At 37.1% G+C, this 20734-nt stretch overlaps 5 protein-coding genes and 1 pseudogene across 11 annotated transcripts; 1 reads left to right on the top strand and 5 right to left on the bottom strand.

The window, feature by feature from the left end:
• Positions 1-106: 106 nt before the first annotated feature.
• Positions 107-2438, bottom strand: LOC104732298 (selenium-binding protein 2). The gene is made up of 6 exons (XM_010451830.3): positions 2012-2438; positions 1696-1891; positions 1158-1617; positions 964-1071; positions 618-890; positions 107-535 (listed from the first exon to the last, which is right to left on the bottom strand). The coding sequence occupies exons 1-6, from the start codon at positions 2154-2156 to the stop codon at positions 254-256; spliced, it is 1464 nt and encodes a 487-aa protein (XP_010450132.2). The 5' UTR covers positions 2157-2438; the 3' UTR covers positions 107-253.
• A 1664-nt stretch (positions 2439-4102) lies between these two features.
• On the bottom strand, positions 4103-6166 carry LOC104732294 (pentatricopeptide repeat-containing protein At4g14050, mitochondrial-like). Of its 2 annotated transcripts, XM_019234019.2 has the most exons (2): positions 5841-6149; positions 4192-5757 (listed from the first exon to the last, which is right to left on the bottom strand). In XM_019234019.2, the coding sequence occupies exons 1-2, from the start codon at positions 6018-6020 to the stop codon at positions 4258-4260; spliced, it is 1680 nt and encodes a 559-aa protein (XP_019089564.2). In that variant the 5' UTR covers positions 6021-6149; the 3' UTR covers positions 4192-4257. The 2 variants fall into 2 exon arrangements, with proteins under 2 accessions (XP_019089563.2, XP_019089564.2); XM_019234018.2 differs by having other exon boundaries at positions 4103-6166.
• Positions 6167-6180: 14 nt separating this feature from the next.
• Positions 6181-12157, bottom strand: LOC104732295 (long-chain-fatty-acid--[acyl-carrier-protein] ligase AEE15, chloroplastic-like). 5 transcript variants are annotated; one of them, XR_015572779.1, is made up of 18 exons: positions 11720-12157; positions 11244-11429; positions 10679-10793; positions 10233-10320; positions 9575-9783; positions 9381-9490; positions 9114-9263; positions 8876-8943; positions 8482-8587; positions 8200-8358; positions 8060-8113; positions 7873-7953; positions 7529-7666; positions 7076-7236; positions 6894-6973; positions 6680-6795; positions 6549-6606; positions 6181-6442 (listed from the first exon to the last, which is right to left on the bottom strand). XR_015572779.1 is itself a non-coding variant. In XM_087475884.1 (18 exons), exons 1-18 carry the CDS (start codon positions 12128-12130, stop codon positions 6350-6352), a joined length of 2382 nt encoding a protein of 793 aa, XP_087332010.1. In that variant the 5' UTR covers positions 12131-12157; the 3' UTR covers positions 6181-6349. The 5 variants fall into 5 exon arrangements, 2 of the variants coding, with proteins under 2 accessions (XP_087332010.1, XP_087332011.1); XR_015572780.1 differs by having other exon boundaries at positions 9581-9783; XM_087475884.1 differs by having other exon boundaries at positions 6894-6989; positions 7093-7236.
• Positions 12158-12440: 283 nt separating this feature from the next.
• LOC104732293 (putative glucan endo-1,3-beta-glucosidase A6) lies at positions 12441-14491 on the bottom strand. Its single transcript, XM_087475883.1, has 3 exons — positions 14223-14491; positions 12751-14106; positions 12441-12627 (listed from the first exon to the last, which is right to left on the bottom strand). Exons 1-3 carry the CDS (start codon positions 14266-14268, stop codon positions 12590-12592), a joined length of 1440 nt encoding a protein of 479 aa, XP_087332009.1. The 5' UTR covers positions 14269-14491; the 3' UTR covers positions 12441-12589.
• A 417-nt stretch (positions 14492-14908) lies between these two features.
• Positions 14909-16726, top strand: LOC104732292 (uncharacterized protein At4g14100). Its single transcript, XM_087475881.1, has 3 exons — positions 14909-15314; positions 16169-16325; positions 16421-16726. The coding sequence occupies exons 1-3, from the start codon at positions 15009-15011 to the stop codon at positions 16576-16578; spliced, it is 621 nt and encodes a 206-aa protein (XP_087332007.1). The 5' UTR covers positions 14909-15008; the 3' UTR covers positions 16579-16726.
• On the bottom strand, positions 16688-18289 carry LOC104732291 (UDP-glycosyltransferase 75C1 pseudogene; annotated as a pseudogene). Its single transcript, XR_015572777.1, has one exon. The product of XR_015572777.1 is annotated as a UDP-glycosyltransferase 75C1 pseudogene (transcript).
• Positions 18290-20734: the final 2445 nt, after the last annotated feature.

The following is a 20734-nucleotide window of genomic DNA, read 5'->3' as shown; positions in this document are numbered from 1 at the left end:
TTGGAAAGTATCGTTATCTATAATTCAACCGGACTTGATCGGTTCAATTCGGTTTAAATCGGTTAAGTTTTCTTATCTCGGAATAGAATAATAAGCAACAAAGGAGTAGATAACTAGTAAGTGTAACCAACTTTAATGATATGGATCACGAAACTAGCCACCACTTGTTTATTACAACACACTATATTGAAACATAATAACAGTGAGTCACACAAATCCAGCCAGCTTCACTCTTTGAGAGAAGCCAAATTATTCAAATCCAGATATCGGAAGTGCAGTCTCCGCCGGGATACCTCATCTCATGAGCAAGTGCAGGACCGTCTGGTTCATCACCAAAGTCTACAAAGAAGTCAGGGTTTATGGTGAGACCACCTTTGTCTGTGTCAACATCGATTTGGATTATGTGTGAGCCTTTCTCCATGATTTCCGGGTAAAACTGACGGTCCCATGCGCTGAACAGCGAGTTTGTCGCATACAATCGTTTCCCATCGAGGCTCAGTTGAATCATCTGAGGTCCTGCTCGTAGAGATTTCCCCTGAAATTCACAAAAAAAACAGATTCAATAGAGTGTAAACTTTGGTTAAAACGTTCCAAAGACTTTACATTTTGGTACAAACCTTGATCTTAGGAACATCGAATTGGTAAGTGTTACCATCTTCTCCAACAGCCTTATAAGGACTACCCTTTTGTAGTAATCCTCCGACCCAAATCTGTCCGGTTAATACAGGGTTTTTAGGGTCTTCTATGTTGTACTGACGAACATCTCCATGAAGCCAGTTCACAAAGTAGAAAAACCGATCATCGAGTGAGATCAAGAAGTCGGTAATAAGCCCCGGCATCTCTGGAAGAATCCAGTTTTCGACCTTCAACGGTTTTACTGATATAACCACCTGAAACAAGACCAGTTAATCATAGATCTGAAAAAACAGAAAAAAAAAAAGAACATTAAGAAACTTCACTTGCCTCATGACTCCATGTATCATCACTGTTCTTGAAAAATCTAATCATATTACTCGACAACGCACTCCCAACATACCCTGTATCTTTAGACGGATCATGCAAGAACCTAATCTGCAACCACAACAACAACAAGATTAGATTACATTCTTGGTTACTAAATACTAACACAGATCGTCACACTTATGTTATAGTGTTACCTCAAGAGGTAAGAGTCCAGTATTTCCAAGGTCAATAACTTGCTTCATTTCACCTTCAGGCCAACTATAAACATGTAAATGACTTCCGTACAATCCATCAGCAACGTGCTGGAGATCAAAACCTTTGGAGAAGGCTTTAGGTGCTCCCCAAGAAGTGCTGATCATTGTCTTGAACCGAGGTTGGTACCAGAAATCATACCCAAACAAAGGGCTATTTCCTGGTTTATCCCACCTGCTTTTCACATTGAAGTCAGAGTCAAGAAGGAGAAACCCATTCCCTTTAGCGTTTCCTTCTCTATCCCCAAGGCAAGACACCAACATATCCCCCGAGGCGAGGCAGTGAGACGTGTGTGGAAATGCTAATCCTGTCTTCTCAGCAATCTCCTTAGGCTCTATAACCTTATACAGAGAGGGAGCCTTTGGATCGGTCTTTGTGTCGATTGCATAAATACGACCAGATCTTCATTCAAGAAACAAAAAAGAAACACACATTTAATTAGTCAATTCATCATCTAGAATTGTGATGAGAGGATCTTACATTAAGCCTGGCAAGACGAGGTAACGTCTATCAGCAGAAGCATCACCATGGCAAGAGCTGCAAGAGTTCCAACCAGTGTGGTGAAGCTCATCTCCCACATAAGGCATTTTCAATCTGTGAATGACGCTTGAATAAGTAGGTGAACTTGGATCCACGTCCACCGTTGCCAAGTAGTCCGGTTTGTCTCGCCCCGTTCCTATTTACCCCCATTCAAACAAATCAAAAGGTATCAGAATACAGAGGAACCAGAGAAAGATTCAGTTCAGTCCAAAAATAGTATTGAATAAAAATAGATAGAAGATGGTATAATGTGAACCAGAGTAGAGGGCGGTGACGTAGATGAGCTTTTCCCGTGGACCAGCCATGGCGGCGAGAGGCGTCGCGTAACCTGGACCGGACTTGCAGCATATTTTGCTTCCGCCATTGCTCACTGCCGTCGCCAATACGGTTTCGGTAGCCATCTCTTTCTCTATTGAGTATGTGGAAGTAGTGAAGCTACACGTCTCTGAGTTTATCTCAAACGAAAGAACACAAATGATCTATGAGTACGAGAAGCTTTTTGGCCATGGGAGTGATGGTGACGTGTCCTTGTTATCTATTTGTTTCTATTGCATATGTCTCTATATATAGCATGTGACTAGAAATGATATTCTTTCAATAATTCTACTTTTTGCTAAAAGGGTTTAATTGTTGTACATTAAGGAATCTAAACAGATTTATGCAGCTTTTTGTAAGTTCTAACCAAAGTGTACAATAAAACCTCTATAAATTAATAATGTTGGGACCAAGACATTTTATTAATTTATAATGATATTAATTTATCTATAAATTAATAATTAATAATTATTTTATAGTATAAATTAATAATTATTAATTTATAAGTATATTTTTAATTGTCTAATTTTTACAAAACTATGAATTGAGACAATTTTTGTAAAATAAGATTCGAATTTTGGATGTTGTAAATTTTATGGTATTGGAATTGAATTTGAAATAATTAAAGAAAAATACTTAGGTTCACCCCTAGGTGTGAACCTTTGTATTCACTCTCTTCCCTCTCAACCAATCATAATGTTTTATCTAATATTTTATTTAAAAAATAAATCAAAATTAAATTAAAAAGCAAAACTAATTAAGAAAACAAATTCTGTATACTTTTATTTAAAGAAAGTTAAATATTGGCTTGGTTTAGATTTTACAATTAAACAAGTTATATATCAGTTTGGGTTTATAAATGAGAACTAGGGTTTAGATTTTATAATTAAAACAAAATTATATGTCGGTTGGATTTACAAATGAGGTGATTAGGGTTTAGATTTTATAATTAGAACAAAATTATATGTCGGTTTGGGTTTACAGATGAGATGGTTAGGGTTTAGATTTTACAATTAGAACGAAATTATATGTCGGTTTGGGTTTACAAATGAGATGGTTAAGGTTTAGATTTTACAATTAGAACTAAATTATATGTCAGTTTGTGTTTACAAATGAGATGGTTAGAGTTTAGATTTTACAATTAAAACAAATTTATATATTGGTTTGGGTTTATAAAAGAGCGATTTAAGTTTCGAATTTTCTAATAATGTATACAGATTATATTTCTTTATTTTATAAGGGGGTGAATGCAAAGGTTCACCCCTAGGGGTGAACTCAAGTATTGTCCATAATTAAAACTATTATTGACAATGAATTAGAAATATTATAGACAAATTTACTTATATACATAACATAAATATTCAAATTTATGAATAAAATATCAATTATCGTATTTTAATAGTCTATCAAACTATCAAAATGTAAATGATGCATATTTAGAAATGGAAAACTTTAAAAAGTTTTAGCTGTTTTATGAAATATTAAAGGATATTTTACGAATGTAAGGATTTGGCTAATGAGTCGGCCTGTTGTGGCTCAATAGTTGACAAAAAATATATATATATATATATATATATATATATATATATATATATATTATATCATTATAGTTTAAAGATACAACATAATAATTGTTTTATAGATACCAGGTTTAAGAAAAACATACTTTACTATATTAGCATATATATATATATGTAAATTTACATGATTATTAATTTACTATATTATTGGAACCAAATTTTACATGTAGATTTCAAAATAAATATTATTTTATTATTTTTTACAGATTTAAGACTAGCAAAATTTATTAATTTATAGTGTTTATTATTTTATAGAGTATTAATTTATATGTGTTTTAAATTATTCTATTTATGTCAGGCTATTATTCATTTCTTATTAGCATAAGCCCATGCACGTGTTGTTATTATATTCATGACTTGGTGAGTGAAATAAGAATAAACACGTTACTAAATTCGTGAGCTGGCGAGTAAGTGCAACACGTTACTCTTTTGTTGTTTATCTATAATGCATGTGAAGTGAACCGGCCCATCTTCTTGTTCTTTACTGAAGATAGTTACAACTCGATGTTGCGTGACCGTCATCATTCATCACTATACGCAGTTCTAAAAAAATCTTAGCAAATTTCAGATACAAAGTGTTACAACAGAGAAGCCAAGGACTTACCAGTTACCAGAAGTCATTGCAGGAACATTTCCCTCCCTTAAAATGATGATATCTAGTCGCATCTCTAACTATAATCTCTCTTTCTGTAATTTCACTTATATGTTTCAGAACAACATGACAATCTCCACAAACCCTTAGATTTTTCACAATTCGTATAGGAGTTCCCGGAACAGCCTTGAGTAATCCGTATGCAACAGCGGATCGTTCACTGTGCCAAAACAATAGCTTCTCTTTCTCTTGCTCATCCATATCGTGTAGGATCCAACTCGTATCAGGAACATAACCATTTCTTCTTCTCATTTCTTCCTCTAGCTTCTTAAGCAATCCAAAGATGTCTTCTTTTAGAGGATGGGATGTTTCTCCTGCATAAAAAACTTCAGTTTCTTTCCTGACTTCGACACTACTGTACCCTGGATCTTTTCTAACTTCCATGTCTCCTAGTTTCCTTCTTGCTTCTGATACTTTTCCCCATAAAGAAGCACTTGCATAGATGTTTGATAAAAGTATGTAAGTCGATGGATCTTTCGGTTTAAAGCAGCTTACAAGATGATCAGCAATTCTTACACCCATCTGACCTTGTCCCTGGCGCTTAGAAGCGCTAAGTAAAGCAGCCCAAGTTGGTTCATCTGGAGGAAACGGCATTGTATGTATTAAGTTCTCAGCCTCATCAAGGAGTCCAGATCGACCAAAAAGATCCAATAAGCATGTATAATGCTGCAATGATGGACGAATTCCATAGTCCTTGGTCATTGATTGGAAAAGCGCACGGCCTTTCGCTACAAAACCGACATGGCTACACGCATATATCAACCCAACAAATGTGACCTCATTGGGCTTTACACCGTGAGAAACCATGTCATCATACACTGCTAATGCCTTCTCAGCTTGCCCGTGCTGAGCCATTCCAACTATAAGCGATGTCCATGAAACTACATCTCTGTGGCGCATTCTACTGAATATATCCTTTGCAGCTATAACATCACTGCATTTAGCGTACATATCGATAAGGGCGTTACTAATAAACACACAGGAATCAAATCCTAGAGCTATAACCAACCCGTGAACCTGCCTCCCTGCTATTGAAGCTGCCAAATTAGCACAAGCGCCAACAATGCTCGAAAGGACCAACGGATCCAAAATGTCAACTCTTTCTCTCCTCATTTCAGTGAATACAGAAAAAGCCTCAAGCCCTTTCCCACTCTGTACAAAACCAGAGATCAATGCAGTCCAAGAATACAAATTCTTGACTGGTAACTCCCTAAAAAGCTCCAAAGCTTCTTCCTTTCTTCCGCTTTTAGCATATCCAGATACCATGGCAGTCCATGAAATGGTGTTTTTCACTCTTATAGAATCGAAAACTGCTTTAGCACTATCGACCAACCCACATTTAGCATACATATCAACCAGTGAAGACTTAACAACATCGTCATTCGAATACTCAGAGACTATAAAATGGCAATGAACTTGCTTTCCAAGCTCAATAGATCCTAAGTTAGCACAAGCCTTAACTAGTGCCGAGAACACAAAACCATCCGGTCGCAGCCCATCCCTCGAACCCACTGAAGAAAACACTGAGAGAGTCTTACCCGAGAGATTCGCTTGATTAAGAGCTGTGAGAACTGAGGCCCAGGCGATGTGGTCTCTGTGAGGCATTTCGTCGAACAACTGGAGAGCATGAGAAGCAGCGCCGCATTTTCCGTAGACATTGACAAGAGTGTTGGCCAAAGGGCAACATTGAACGATCCCGAGCTTGACGATGTGGGCATGGAGGGCTTTGCCAGTTGTTAAGATTCGATTCCTCGCGCAGAGCTGGAGTTGATGAAGATAGTGAGAGATAAGCATTCATCAGCTGTTGGTCGCTTTATGGGTTTCTAACTTTCTATAGATTATGTGAACACTACTAATAGTCTAATGCTAATATCCAAATTATTTAAACTTCAATATATGAATTGAAATAATAATAAAAACTTGAAAACAACATTTAATTTTACAAGCTGTAAAATGTTTAGCTAATAATTTTTTTTTTTATCTATTTTTTTTTTGCTAATTAAGTTCAGCTAATATTAACAACAGGAACAAGACTAATACAAAAGTCTTAATTGTAGAGTTGATCAATCTCGTCTTTGTATTTAGCCACGACCTTGTCCCGTCTAATCTTCATCGTTGGTGTCATTAAGCCGTTGTCTATCTGCAATGTTGTCATCAAAACAGTTTTCTTCATTAGGTTTTTGATCTTTTTGGGTCCTGAATAAGCCAAAATATCAATAAGTGAGGATTGGTTTATGTATAGTTACCGTGAAAGGCTCGTCGACGATCAAGACCGGTCCGACTTGAAACGAACATTCTGATGTCCTGTAACATTGTTTAAACATAGTAAATATAAGCTCTAATTAGTTTTACTTAAAGTTTATAAAGTATTTATTACCATTTCCTCAGTTCTTGGTAGATCAAGCTCTTTAGTTTTTCTTTGGAAATTTCAGGATCTAGTCTTTGTGCTTCCTCTTTGTTTGGGATAATGATGGCTCCAAGGCGGCGTCGATCCTGTGAAGGAGAAGTCAATTTGAATAACAAAAGATAAACGAATCGTCGATACTAAGATTTGTCATGTTTGTAACATTCTTTAAAATAAATTCAAGAACCTGTCCAATAACAAGGATTTGTTCAACCAAACTGCTTCTCATGGCGGCTTCTTCAATCTCCACTGGTTCCACGTTTTCACCTATAATGACGATGATGTTTATAAGGACTGTTTTTTTTTTCTTTCCCTAATCGAGTTTGGGTTCATTTATGCATTTGAACATGTTTGTGACTTGGATTATACCTGTGGATTAGTACAATTGTGTCCTTGGCACGGCCTTCAAGAACAATGACACCTCCACAGCGGCGACTCCGCCCTATTGAGTGATGAGGAGCGATCCAACCTGTATCTCCTGTATTGAACCATCCGCTCTCATTTAGAACTTGCTTTGTGGTCAATGGATTCTGAAAAGCACACACCGACATAAAGATGACTTAAACCCAAATTTAATCATCAATGCAAAAACTCTTACTTGATGAGTCAGGCAACAAACTTAAATTTGAGGAAAACAGGAAGTGAAGAAGAAAAATATGCATTATGACAAAGATAGGGAAGCCAATTAATATATAAATGCTTATTAGCAGGTTATTCAGAAGAAACAAGCTTGACTTTAAAACTTGTGTGTTTCTCTGTCACCTTTTTCACAACTTCATAGGAGTAATATTATGATTAAGTAAGCTAAAAATACAACACTACCTTATAATAACCCTTCATAACCTGTGGACCTCTGACTTTGATAATGCCTTTTGAACCTGGAGGGAGTACATTATTAGTCTCAGGATCTACAATTTTGAATTCTGTACCATGCATTGGATGCCCAGCTGAGCCAAGAACCTTTGACAACAACAAATGAGACAAACGAAATACTGTTAAAGTCGTAGAAAAAGGCAAACGATGGATCAAAAGAAATAACAGTTATTAGAACTTTGGTAAGGGCATTTCAGAAACGATACCATCTTTTTTTGCAAACACTCAAAAAGGAAACTTTAAAGCATTGTGAGTTCAAAACAAATAAGGATATGAAAGCAGGAAAGACTTACATTATAGCTAAGCGTCCGTGCACACACAACAGGCGAGGTCTCTGTCAAACCATAACCATTTTGTAGAGTCACCCCGATGGCCTGCATAATTTTGGAACTCTTTTGAATATCGAAACTTTCAAAGCCAACAAAAAAAAAAGAAAAGAAATTGTCCTATATTTTTAAGAGAAATTATAGATGGCATAACCTCAAAAAACTTGTCAACATGAATGGGTAAACTACCACCTCCGCTAATACCAGCCTGTGGAAACCAATATCATATCAGTATTTCACTATAAATATAAATCTAACAAAAAAAACAAATAGGAAATAGAATTTGTGTACTACCTTCGATATTCCAATAGACGCATGTATTTTCTTGTAGATAAGCATTTTGGCCAACGTATGTAATGGCCACAATAAGGCAGCGACTACTCTTGCCCACAAACAATCCACCAAAGCAACAATGTACATTGGAGGCTTTTGCTCTTTTGTCAGACACATACCCTGTAAACCAGACCAAAGACCATATCAAAACTTCAGGAACCACAAATAGGGATAAGCAGAAAAACTCTTCACACAAACTATATGGTAAGAACAAATGTTCAAGAGGGCATCATGTTCATGAACCTCATATATCCTTTTCATCTCCATATATGCCATACTGACTTTGATCAACGTAAGTGCTAGAAATTTACGGGCTGCAGAACTTGAAGAAATTTGCTTTTGAATCCCACTGAAGAGCTCAAAGAGGAAATAAAGAAAAGAGTGAAAAAACTTGTTTAACAACCAACACATAATGAAAATTCTGAGTAGGAGTTAATGATTGAAATGATGAAACGAGCAGAATTCGGAGTGTACTTCACCAGGCTTGCCCAGAAACAAGATTAACTAAAAGTCTCTTAGCTGTGAGAGATGAATTTACGACTTATTGAAACAAATGCATACAGAACTTCAATATTAACTATGTATAGTGTCCATCATCAATAGAATATGAATATTGTGCAAACTTTTATTGACAAACCTGTAAAGTGTCTCATATACCAACGGAACGGAAATAAGATAGTTTGGTTGGTACCGCTTTAGATCATCCTGTACAAAAGAAAACAAAATAAAATTGAATTAGAGCCAAAAGGAGCAACCGTTAAGAAACAAATCAAGGTGATTGATCTCGGAATGTTAGTGAAGTATCACACAAAAACAGAGGACCAACACAATTTGCAAAAAATACTGAATTAACAAAATCGGATGATGAGAATAACCTTTAAGTATCTTATAGACGTATACATTTGCTCAATCCCACAGGTGAATATGAAGTATTCACAAGCACGTTCATAGGCATGCCATGATGGCAGCATGCTTAGAAATCTATCGCCAGCTTGAGCAGGTACATATTTGGATAAATGTTTTATCTGGAAAGTGTTTAAAACATTGCAAATTTATTATTTCAAGAAAGTAAAAAGGGAAATTTGATATATAACAGAGACAGAACCACCAAAAAACGATTGCAAAAAAGTATCTTGTTGAACCTGCTGTAAGAGATTCCGATGTGTAAGCATAACGCCTTTCGGATTTCCCGTGGTACCACTGGTATACATAATTGCAGCTACATCATCCGAATTGATGAAATTATAGTTCCCTGCAGTCATCAGTTTGCTAGCATCAGGAGATTCTTCTTTTAAGGCCTTGGAGAAAAACATAGAACCTCAACGTAGTAACGTACTGGTACCATTACACCCTGATGATTTCGCACGACTCTCCTGTCCTAGGCTTTTAATTTCTGCATAACTGTAAACTGGAACCTGCAACCCCTGTGTGACCAATGATGATTTCTCACCCCAGAGAAGTATCAAAAATCTCAGAGATGCCTTGGAAGTAAATGTCTCAGCAATGCGGTTGAAAAACTCAGGATTATCCACAACAAGGGCTACACTGCAATACAGATCACTTGAAATTCTTGATCTCTGTATTGCAAAAACAAATATGGCATATATAGTTGAAGAGACACAAGTATATGGAGGGACGAAAGATCTGTTTTGTCATCCAAGAATCTTTTTGAATAGTTATGATTTTTACAGGGGAGTGATGGAATAAGATGAATGAGAAATCAAGAAGCTGTTTAATAAGAACTACACGGCTACACCTAAACCATGCATACTGCTCGTAGACTCAACAGCATCATTAGATGCATCTGAAGACATAGAACTAAAACTGATTCATTATAGAACTAATTCATTATAACAAAATACACAAGATGATGAGGCAGACGGTACAAAAATGAGGTCAGTATACAGTGATAAAAATCCTTGTGTTTATATGAAAGCCAACTATTAACTTATCAGTAATAGGTATGCTAATAAGTACGGAAACTGTTGGCGTACCTTTCAGAATGACGGTATATCTGCAGTAACTCTTCAACCGAGGACCTAGATCCTCTGACAACATTGACTGCTCCTGTGGCCATTATACCTGGCATAAAGTAATAAACAGACAAAGATACAAATAATTGTGTGAGAGAAGGAGAAATGAAAAAGCAGTGTATATTAGAACTATTGCACCAAGAAGGCAAGAAGTGCAGTTTAAATAGCTAAGCGTATACAAAAGCCCTACAGCTTGACAGAGAGGAAGGATATTTATACGGTGATTGGATGTGTGACGAACATATTAACTACGTAGCTCGAAAGATTTTTGTTTGATAGTTAATATGTAAGGCAAGCACAGCTTGGTGATGCAAATATTTAATGAAATTAATCCCCCTGATGAGTAATGAGCAACAGAGTGATTTTCACACTTTATGCTAGTGTGTTCCATATAATCAACCACATACCTTGATCTGAAACAAGCCATCTGCAGGAGTTATCAGCAAAAAGTCCAATCTTCTCATTTGCTTTCATTCCAACAACTATTAAGCCCTCGGCAAAGTCCAAAATTTCTTGTTCCAGCTAAAAGTTAAGTAAGCAAGATGAAGGCTTCAGTTTTTAATAAATAATTAATATCTGAATCGCTGGAAATTTCAAATTCTCCACCTCTCATAAAAAGACAGTAACGGATTTGCAATTAGAATTTGGATCATCATCAGCAACTGAACAAGCATATCAACTAGCTACTCTTCCTTCAACACCATCATCTTAACAAGCTAGTAAGAATTGAATTTGCTATATCCTCTCACACATAGTCAACATATTTTGCTTAACAGTACCCAAAAAACTGGATGACATCTAGGAATATTTTTATGTTATTTAAAGTGACTGGACCCTGCTTGCCTTAATAAATAGCTACTAAATAAATGAAAAAGTGCTGGGGTGGGGTGAAAATTTTGAAGGAATGGTGTCTCCTTTTTCTTCTTTGCAACAATAAAAATTGATGAAACGTAGAATTAGTAAGGAACCTACCTGTTTGTAGGTCAGTTTCAAAGGAGGATCATGATAAGGATCCACCAATGCAACTCTATCACCATACTTTTCTGCAGATGATCTCCAAATATCCGGAACAGCCTTCCATTCATTAGAACGCAAAGCAGCATCTCCGGACAGTGACGAGCTTTCAAGGACTGGCGAAGACGTCCTCACTTCTTTTTCCTGAATCATACATATCATTAGATTCAAATATCCAAGGCGTTGTTTCATCTAGAGGACAGTTGGGGACTTGGGACCCACTGAATCAACAAAAAGCTACAAACTTTGCATTGAACATGAAAAAGAAAGATACAATTTTGATGACTTTTCTCTAAACCAATAGGAATGTTCTCAATTGTATCCATCGGCTAAAGTTGAAAACAGTGAAAAGTTTTCTTACTCAATTCCAAAAACCCAAAAAGAAGAGAACAGAATTGTTAAGATAACACAAAAGCAGAATAATTTGAACTCGCCTTGGACTCGCAGTGAATCCTCCTAAATCGCCGGAACGAGGGAACTCGAACACCCTCGTGACCCAAGATCAATCTGAACCCAAAATCAGGAAATTGACGAGAAGAAGAGGCGTAAGAAAGTAGCGTCGAAGGTCCCAAAGAGGTCGACGCCATCATCGAGGCAGACGCGATGAAGAAGGAATAATCAGGTTTCAGATGAAGTTGCATTTGCAGATAAGATGAAGACGGGGACCTTAATAAAGAGGACATGGAACTGAGAGATAGTGAGAGATCGAAGCTAAATAAAATACATAGTGACGCAACCATGTCCTTGTCGTCACAGGTAATGTGACCATGGCTTTTTCCAACGGACGATATTTTTTTATTTATTTTGTTATATTTTCTTCCAAAATTTAATTTTATTTGGTGCATTTATTTTTATTTTATTTGCTCGTCGTTACGTTGTATGAAAACTTTGGTGTATTTAATGCAATGCAATCACATGAATTGTATGCGACATTATTTTAATTCTGAACGATTTGTTTGGTGATGATCGTGAATCCAAATCCAACCACGTTATTTTACATTCATTCTTTTCGCTAATTTGATTTTTTGTATTTGGTGTTTTTACGTTACAGTCAAAAGGTTCTGGATTACTTGCAGCTGGCTTTAGAGTAAAGTAGAGACACAGAAATGTGAATGTTTTAATTTGTTAACCTAGAGAAATGTAATAATCATCAGCTTTGTAAGGAAAAAAAAAGACTACTATATATTAATTATTTTGATTTTGTTTTTTCTCAACATCGTGAAACATGAAGCAGAAAAGGTACAACAAAGATAAAGAACAATATAAGTAATCCAGCTTTAATCAGTCTTCCTCCTCCTCAATCCTCACAGTGTAACGCTCGGAAACTTGCAACGATCATTGCCTGTATACAAAAAAAGAGTTCCATAAATACCCTTACTCTGTCAGATGAACCATGAGTTCCGTGACTATACAAAAAGGATATAGTGGTCCAATATTGGAAAAGAACAAAGAATGGGCTTATTACCAGGGTTGGTCGTGGTTTCATGAGCTAGTCCATTGAAGTAACATCGAACGTTTTGGTTGCGGAACTGAGCCCAGTACGAACTAATCGCGTAGCTTGCGTGCCAATAAACAGATACCGGTTCGTAACATTCTCTTCCCGGAGCCAAAGCCGCGCAAGTGGTGTTGCTTCTGCCACAAGCAGTTCTCAAAGTTTCCTCAAGCTCAGCCTCGTTAGCTCCTTCAACCGGTACGCACCACACTTGGCCTTTGTATGGAACGTTGTTCGTCGGTTTAGGCAATGGGTTGAAACCGGTTAAGGGTCTTTGACCGGTGAAATCTATGTCGTAGATTGGTTGACCGTCGGGATGCATGATTCCCCAATGTCTCTGTGTTCCCGAACCGGGTTTTTGGTTTTCGTTGAACAGAGAAAAAACAAATGTCGGTATTGGTAAACCGGGTCTAGATGGCGTACCGATTGGTGGACTTGTGGTCATCTTCTTGATCAGATTCCGGTTATATGTAGCCGCGTTGAGAATGTTGGCTCCGGTTTCGTCGATGTCACCTGAATTAGGCCATCCGGTTTCGGAGATCGCGAGACGGATGTGCGGGTAACCGAGCTTGGTCATCGCGAAGAGAACCGAATCCAACATTTGGTCTAGAAGATTACGGTAAACCAAACCGGTTTGAGGGTCGGTATAAGTGGAGTCCCCTTGGAACAGAGCATAATCCAAACTAGTGTCCATGGGGTTTCTTGACCAGCGGAAGTAAGGATGAACATTGATGAAGAAGTAAGAGTTTGTTCCGTTTAGAAACTTCAGCAACGGTAATACCACCGGTCCGGCAATTTCTTCCCGGAATGTTCCGTTAGAAGGAGGAAACGACGATCGTAGAGCATCCATGGCGAGAGGTGTCCCGACTTTGATGTTGTGAATCCCACGAAATCTGAGAGAGTTCACGATTTTGCGCATCGCCGGTACAAGATTCGCCGAGATGTTCCCGTAGTTATAGCTGAGGACTTCGTTTCCGACGAGGACAAAGCGGATTTGTGTTTGTGGATAGTAAGGGAGGATATTGGTTCTGACCCATTCGTCGGCTGTGGTTTGGTTGGAGCTGAGTGAGGTGATTTGGTGGTTAGGGACGGTTATAGTGACGTAGAGATTGGTTTGAGAGAGGAGTGTGAGACACTCTGGATCAGCGTCGTAGAGCTTGACATGACCAGCTTTGATAGATTTGATGAAGTTGATGGATTGGTATGGAGATGGGAGGTTGTTTCCTTGTCTTCCGTAGTTGATACCAATCTTGCTGGCTAAATCTAGCATTGTTTTCCTTTGAAAGTAGTACTTGTGCCTTTGGAACCTAAGCGCGGAGCAACATGAACCTGTCAAACAGAGCAAATCATGTTCAATATGGGATATTACATATAGAAAATGTAAACATGATGCGAAACTCTTATTGAGTTGAAAACGTTATGCATAAACGGAGAAGATGTGTTACCAGAAAAGACAAGGAGGGTGAAGAGAAAGAAAGCAAGAAGAGTCATGTCTTTGCGTTTGGTTTGCAATGTGTTGGTGATGATCAGATTGTGATTTTTAAGATGGAATGGGTGTGGAATTGGTGATGTGGTGTTTATAAGTAGGAGTATGGTGTAGGTTTATTAAGTCATGCAAGAAAAGCTTTTTTTTTTTTTCGGCCTTTTGATTTCTTTTCAAATCTCGTAGTTCTTTTGTGCTATGGTTTTAAAAAGATTGTTGGTTGGATGGTTCAAATTGAACCAATAACTCTTTCCCCAAAACACATATAGTTGTTAAAATTGAGAATGTTATACGTATTTTGTATTGGTAATTGTAGATTGAGAAAATACTTCAATAATGATATTTGAGCTGAGAAGACTAATGAACTTAGGATTCAAATGGTTATGGTAGATAGGATGGACAAACCCATCAACAGTTTCCACTATAATTCTGGGAAGGCTGTGTACCAACTCTATTTGTATAAGTGATTCATAGTTAATCTCCGGTAGTTTTTTTTTTTAATACGCACCACTACAAACATAATTTATGAACCGTAAATAAGAAACGCCATAATCTACAAACAAAACAACAATTCAGATCCTTCCTTAATTTACATCGGATAAAAATTATTTTAAATATAAAAAGCATATAGTATTTAATAAAAAGCATATAGTAGTATTTTTTGACCCAAGAAAAAAAAAAGAAAGCATATAGTATTTAATAAAAATGAGTAGTTATCGCCGGCAGTAACAACCAAAACCTGAGACAGATGGCTTTTAGACGACCACTGATACTAATCGTCATCTACATCGTTTTAACCGCCGGCGTTAAAATCGCCACCGCGGATGAGCCGGTGCCGACGCCATGGCCACACCAGTTCCACGCGTTAATGTTTATGAATTACTCCGGCGATCTCTCGATGATTGACCTTTGGTACGACTGGACCAACGGTCGTAATTTCAATATCATCCAGGAGCAGCTCGGTGGCATTACTTACGACCTTGAATGGAACAACGGTACATCCTTTGTCTACACGCTCGACGAATCAAAATCTTGCCGCTCAGCTCAGCTCGAGGTTTGTATTTTTTTTTATTTTTTTTTTTTTCTGTTTACGACTCGGTCGCAGATCTCAGAATACCTGTTGGCTGTAGAATAGGAACAAAGTCGAATTTGGGCAACGGATTTTGAGGTCAATTTTGTTCTTGATTTGTGTGATTTTACTGGGAAAATGAGAGTTAGAAAACCAGAGATTGCTCCAATTTTAAGCAACAATGGAGGAAGATTGTGAAGTTACTATAGTTTCTGGTTAGGATACGCTTTGAGAAATTTGAGTTTTTTTGGTTTTGAGTAGTAAGTTGAAATACCTTAAGGAGAGAATTCTAGGTTTTGGCTTAAGTGAGGTGATTTTACAAATCATCAGTTGATCAAAATGGAGCTCTCTGCAGATTTAGTTCCAAGTTCTCTCTTGTTTCTTACTACTTCACTCTAACTTGGTCATTCTTTTTACAAAATATCAGTATTTGTGGCATTTCCTTGTTAACTTTACTAGGAGGCAGTGTGTAATTATGATTGGTAACAATACTCTTTGTGCTTTGTATCAATAACTCTCATCTCATCTGAAGTTAGCTAATCACTATGGTGACTGTAATAATGCTTCTGCAAAATCCTTAACCAGGATATAGAGATTAGGATTCGGTAGCAGTAGTGTGCAGGAGAAACTCTCTTGATTGGCAAGAGGACTTTGGTAGTGTAGAAACCTGTAGGAGTAGGAGATGAGGGTGCTGCGTGACTTTACATCTTTGCTAAGACTTTTTATTGTTTGGTTTTGATAATAGTCAAGTTTCACCTAGAAATGGTCTTGTATGAACCTGTAACGGTTTTGTAAATAGTAACTTGCTGAATAGGCTTGGAATTTTATGATGTCATAAGGTTGGAATCCTGCGTCCAAACTGGCTAGATGGAGCCAAGTATCTAGGTCAAAAAAATGTGAGTGGGTTTCTCTGCAATGAATGGGAGAAAGTAGACTTTATATGGTACTATGAGGATGTTGCAACCAAGAGACCCGTGCAATGGATCTTCTATACAGGTGATATCTCCATGCCCATTCTCTACTTAGCATGAAACCTCGGTTCTATTTTCTACGGAAAAATTCATCTGAAATGAGGGGAAAATTTGTTGCAGGGAGGGAGGCTCATATAATGACATTTGAGGTTGGTGCGGTCTTAGAGGATGAGAAATGGCAAGCACCGGTTTACTGTTTCAACAAAGAGAAGAAGGGTTTATCAACAAAGGGAGCTTTGAGAGAATTTAGAGGATACAAAGAAATGGCTGCGATGTAATGTTAATAAACGAGACCTTTTTTTTCTTTCTAGAGGATCAATTCAGGAAGAGCACAAGAGTGAATAAATCATCTAGGGAGGAGACCTTAGAGTTTGTGTAAAAAACCTAATAATTCAAAAAGATTATCATGGTCCGCATTGTTTTGTCTATGATACGAGTGAGTTGGGTCGAATTCATACAACTTTGTTGATGTCTTTTAAAGCAAACTTAACAAATTATTACCACGATTCACGAACCTTTTAAAGCAAAAACAACTTAAAACCCATACTCTTCCACAAAACCCTTAAGATTCAAATCCGACGGTCCACCTTCAACGGCCGCATCAACAGCCAGCTTCATCCACTTCGCCGCACACTCTCTCATCTCCTCCGCCTCTTCGCCCTCACTCATCACCCTCTCCAAACACCGTCTTACCTCCTCCCCAGCCACGTGTCCATCCTCATCTACCTTCACCTTCACTCCGATCCTCCAGGCATCCTCCACAAGCTTCGACGCCGTACACTGATCAGCAAACTGCGGAAACGCAACCACCGGAACACCACTCTCTAAACTCTCCAACGTCGAGTTCCAACCGCAATGAGTCACAAAACACCCCACCGAACGATGTGCTAAAACCGCCGTCTGAGAACACCAATCCCCCACCAAGCCTCGCTCAACTCCTCTGATCATTTCAAGAAACCGATTCTTGTTTTCTTGATTTTTCTCCCTCACGATCCACAGAAACGGTCGGTTTGTGGCTAACACGCCGTGAGTAAGCGCCTCCATGTGTTTCTCCGGCAAATCTTCCGCATGAGTTCCCAATGATACGTAAACCACGGACTTATCGAGCTTTGAGTCTAACCATTTCGTGTAATCATCGTCGGAAGATTTGAAAAGATCGGCTTTACCGTCGGAGGAGGAGGAAACTAAAGGTCCGATTGGAATCATTCTGAGTTTCTCAACGGAGGTTAAAGCATCGTGTTCTAAAGCAGAGAAAGTGTTAACAAGAATCTTAGGGTTTGGTTCCGACTCGAGAGCTTCGATGTGTTCTTTTAGTGTCACCAGAGCGGATGGTAATGCCTTCGACGGTTGAAGAAACGACGGGAGGTCTCCAGTGGTGATCAGTGGCAGTTTCGGTAGTTTGATCGGATCAGTGTCGAAGAGGTGTTTGTAAGATGTGTTGAAGTAGTAGTAGTATATGTCTAGTACAGTGGCTGGTTCGATCCAGAGAAGTGTCGTCGGGAGGTGAAACTCACGCGCTACCGTAGCAGCCCAGGGGACGAAAACAGAGTAGATTACGCCGGTGATAGGCTCTAAATTGGCGTCAAGATTGGCTCTGATGATGTCGCTGAGGCCGTTCGAACCGCAGCGTTTGAGTTCGGACATGTAGATCTTCTGGTCTTTGGAGGACTTAACACCGTCGTCGAATCCATCAGTGAACCAAGCGAAGGACAAGCCTTTTGTGGAAGGTGGCTCGCGCATACGACGGTGAGCTGAGATGGCGGTGGAGTATGTGACGGTTGCGCCGTGGTGGATGAGACGGTTGGCTAGTTGGAGCGCCGGGTTTATGTGACCTTGCGCCGGGAAAGTTACAAGCAAATAGTGAGGATAACGAGGACAACCATTACCGGAAGTTGCCATTTTAGTGTTTTGAGCATGTTCAAGTTTGAATTAAATATGGAACACACTCGAGCAGTCGAGCTTTAATAAATAGCCAAAAAGTTTACACCCAAAAATATAATTTGAACTAGGTAAAAAAACGTGTCATGCTTGTGTTGAATGAGATTTTTTGGATGCCGTTATGGTTAAGTTATGATTTGATCGGAAATAGATTTCATGGATTATGTTGTGTGTCTCTTCTTTGTCGTATCAAATTCTTCTTAATGGCCAGCCTTTGGGCTCTATTATACCGCAAAGGGGGTTACGTCAAGGGGACCCTCTCTTACCTTATTTATTTATTCTATTTATGGAGGTTCTGATAGCAAACATTAAAAAGGCTGAACGGGAGCAGAAACTCACGGGCATTAAGATAGCTCGAGACTGTCCTACTATTTCGCATTTGCGGTTTGATGATGATAGTCTATTTTTTTGTAAAGCAGAGGAGAATGAATGTAGAACGGTTATAGAGATTATTGGTAATTATGGGAAAGCTTTGGGGCAAGAGGTTAATCTTGAGAAGTCTTCTATCATGTTTGGCAAGAAAATTCCGGCTGACATAAAAACTCAGTTAAAATCTGTAATTAGTATCTCTAAAGAGGGAGGTATGAGCTCTTATTTGGGTATTCCTGAAAACCTTCAGGGTTCGAAAACTCAGGTTTTTAGCTATGTTAATGATCGTCTGGACGATCGTGTAAATGGGTGGTCTTCAAAATATTTATCGAAAGGAGGAAAGGAAGTTATGATTAAATCGGTCGCGTTAGCTCTCCCGACTCATGTCATGTCATGTTTTAAATTGCCGCAAGAACTAACGTCTAAGCTAACGGGTGCTATATCCAAATTTTGGTGGAAATCTAATGATAAGACACTGGTATGCATTGGGTAGCTTGGGATAAAATGTGTAAGGATAAATGTGAAGGGGGCTTGGGTTTTCGGGCTCTGGAGCAATTTAATGACGCAATGTTGGCCGAGCAGTATTGGCGGTTAATTCAGTATATGATGTCCTTGATGGCTCGTCGTTAAATATTTATTTTGAAAAAAATCATACAGTTGCGTCTATTCATTGTACAATTGTGTTTTTTTCTTAAAAAGTCAAACGGTTACTTCTATTTATTATGGAGTTGTGTTTTTTACCATATATTATTCACAACTTTTTGGTCTAATAGTTATGTTTATCAAATGTTTATTTCTTTTGAACTATATATATATATATATATTTATCTCTTTTTAGATAACTAACAAATCATTATTCTTTTTTTTTTCATCTGATATTATTGATAATAAACTTGAAAGATACATGAAATACAACTTAAGCTGGCGGAAACAGTAATATCCCCAGAGTCTAGAGCCCAAAAGAGGGAGGCTAAGCTGACGGACGGAAGTAAAGTCCTCAGAGACTAAACTGAAGCAAGAAACATTAACAAAACAATACAAAACAGAAATTATAAACCTCAAAACAAAGGAAATTGCAACCGAGGTCTAACAACAACAACAACAAGACTTCAATCATTATTCACTTACACAAATTTTTTGTTTCATGTTGAATCAAAATAATATAAACTTAAATATCTAATATCCAACATTATTCTATTGTATAACTAAAAATTGTAGAAATGATTATATTAATATCAAAATTTAATCAAGTTTACTTATGTAACTTACCGTTACATTTATTTATCATAATTCTTCGTAAAAATATGTGCTTTTTAAGATTTCACTATATAACCTTTTATTTTTAAAAGTTTGTATTTTTTATGTAATTATTGGTTGATAAAGTTTTACTCAAGATGAAATTTCTATTATTTTTAAATTATTTTATATGAAATTTGCATTTACTTATTACAATCTTTCGTTTGATATTCTTACTTAAGATGACTTTTTATAATATTTTTTTATTAGTAATATAAATATAAATAAATGTTATGGTGCTTGTTACTCTTTACTATAATTTTTTATAAAATATCTTATAATTATAATACATACAAAAAAATTTACAAGGTTGCCTCGATTCATTATGACTTTTTATTTAATAATTTTTAACTTAGAGTTGAGACTTTTTGTCATTATATTTTTTATTATAAGTTTTCATTTTGATTGTTGTGTGTTTTTTATCTCAGAGTTATATATGTTTAATATTTATGTAGTTTTAGCTCTACTGATTATTTTTCTTATTTTGAGATAATTTTTAATTTTATACTTAGCATATATTTTTAAACAATTTTATTATTTTTTTTCAAATGATTTTATCATATATCGTTCTAAATTTGAAATTTGATTTAATTTTTTTTGAAATACTTCTTCCGCGACATTGTAAGATTGACTCCTAGTAATAAAATAATAATGAGGGCAAAAAAAATATTGACATAATAGTAGTTAATACTTAATATTGGACTAAAAAAGATAATCTCTAGGTAGACATTTTAAGACTCTTTGCTTTTTGTTTTTTGTTTTTGTTTTTTGTTTTTGTTTTTTAGTTCTTCTAAAAATGTAAAGATACCCAAACAGTTATTGAATGGAGGT

The sequence above is a fragment of the Camelina sativa genome, chromosome 11 (genome assembly GCF_030686135.1).
Source record: "Camelina sativa cultivar CO46 ecotype springtype chromosome 11, ASM3068613v1".
In the NCBI taxonomy this organism is placed as follows: Eukaryota; Viridiplantae; Streptophyta; class Magnoliopsida; order Brassicales; family Brassicaceae; genus Camelina; species Camelina sativa.
Note: the sequence above shows the minus strand (reverse complement) of the source record. Positions and strands in the feature narration are given on the sequence as shown.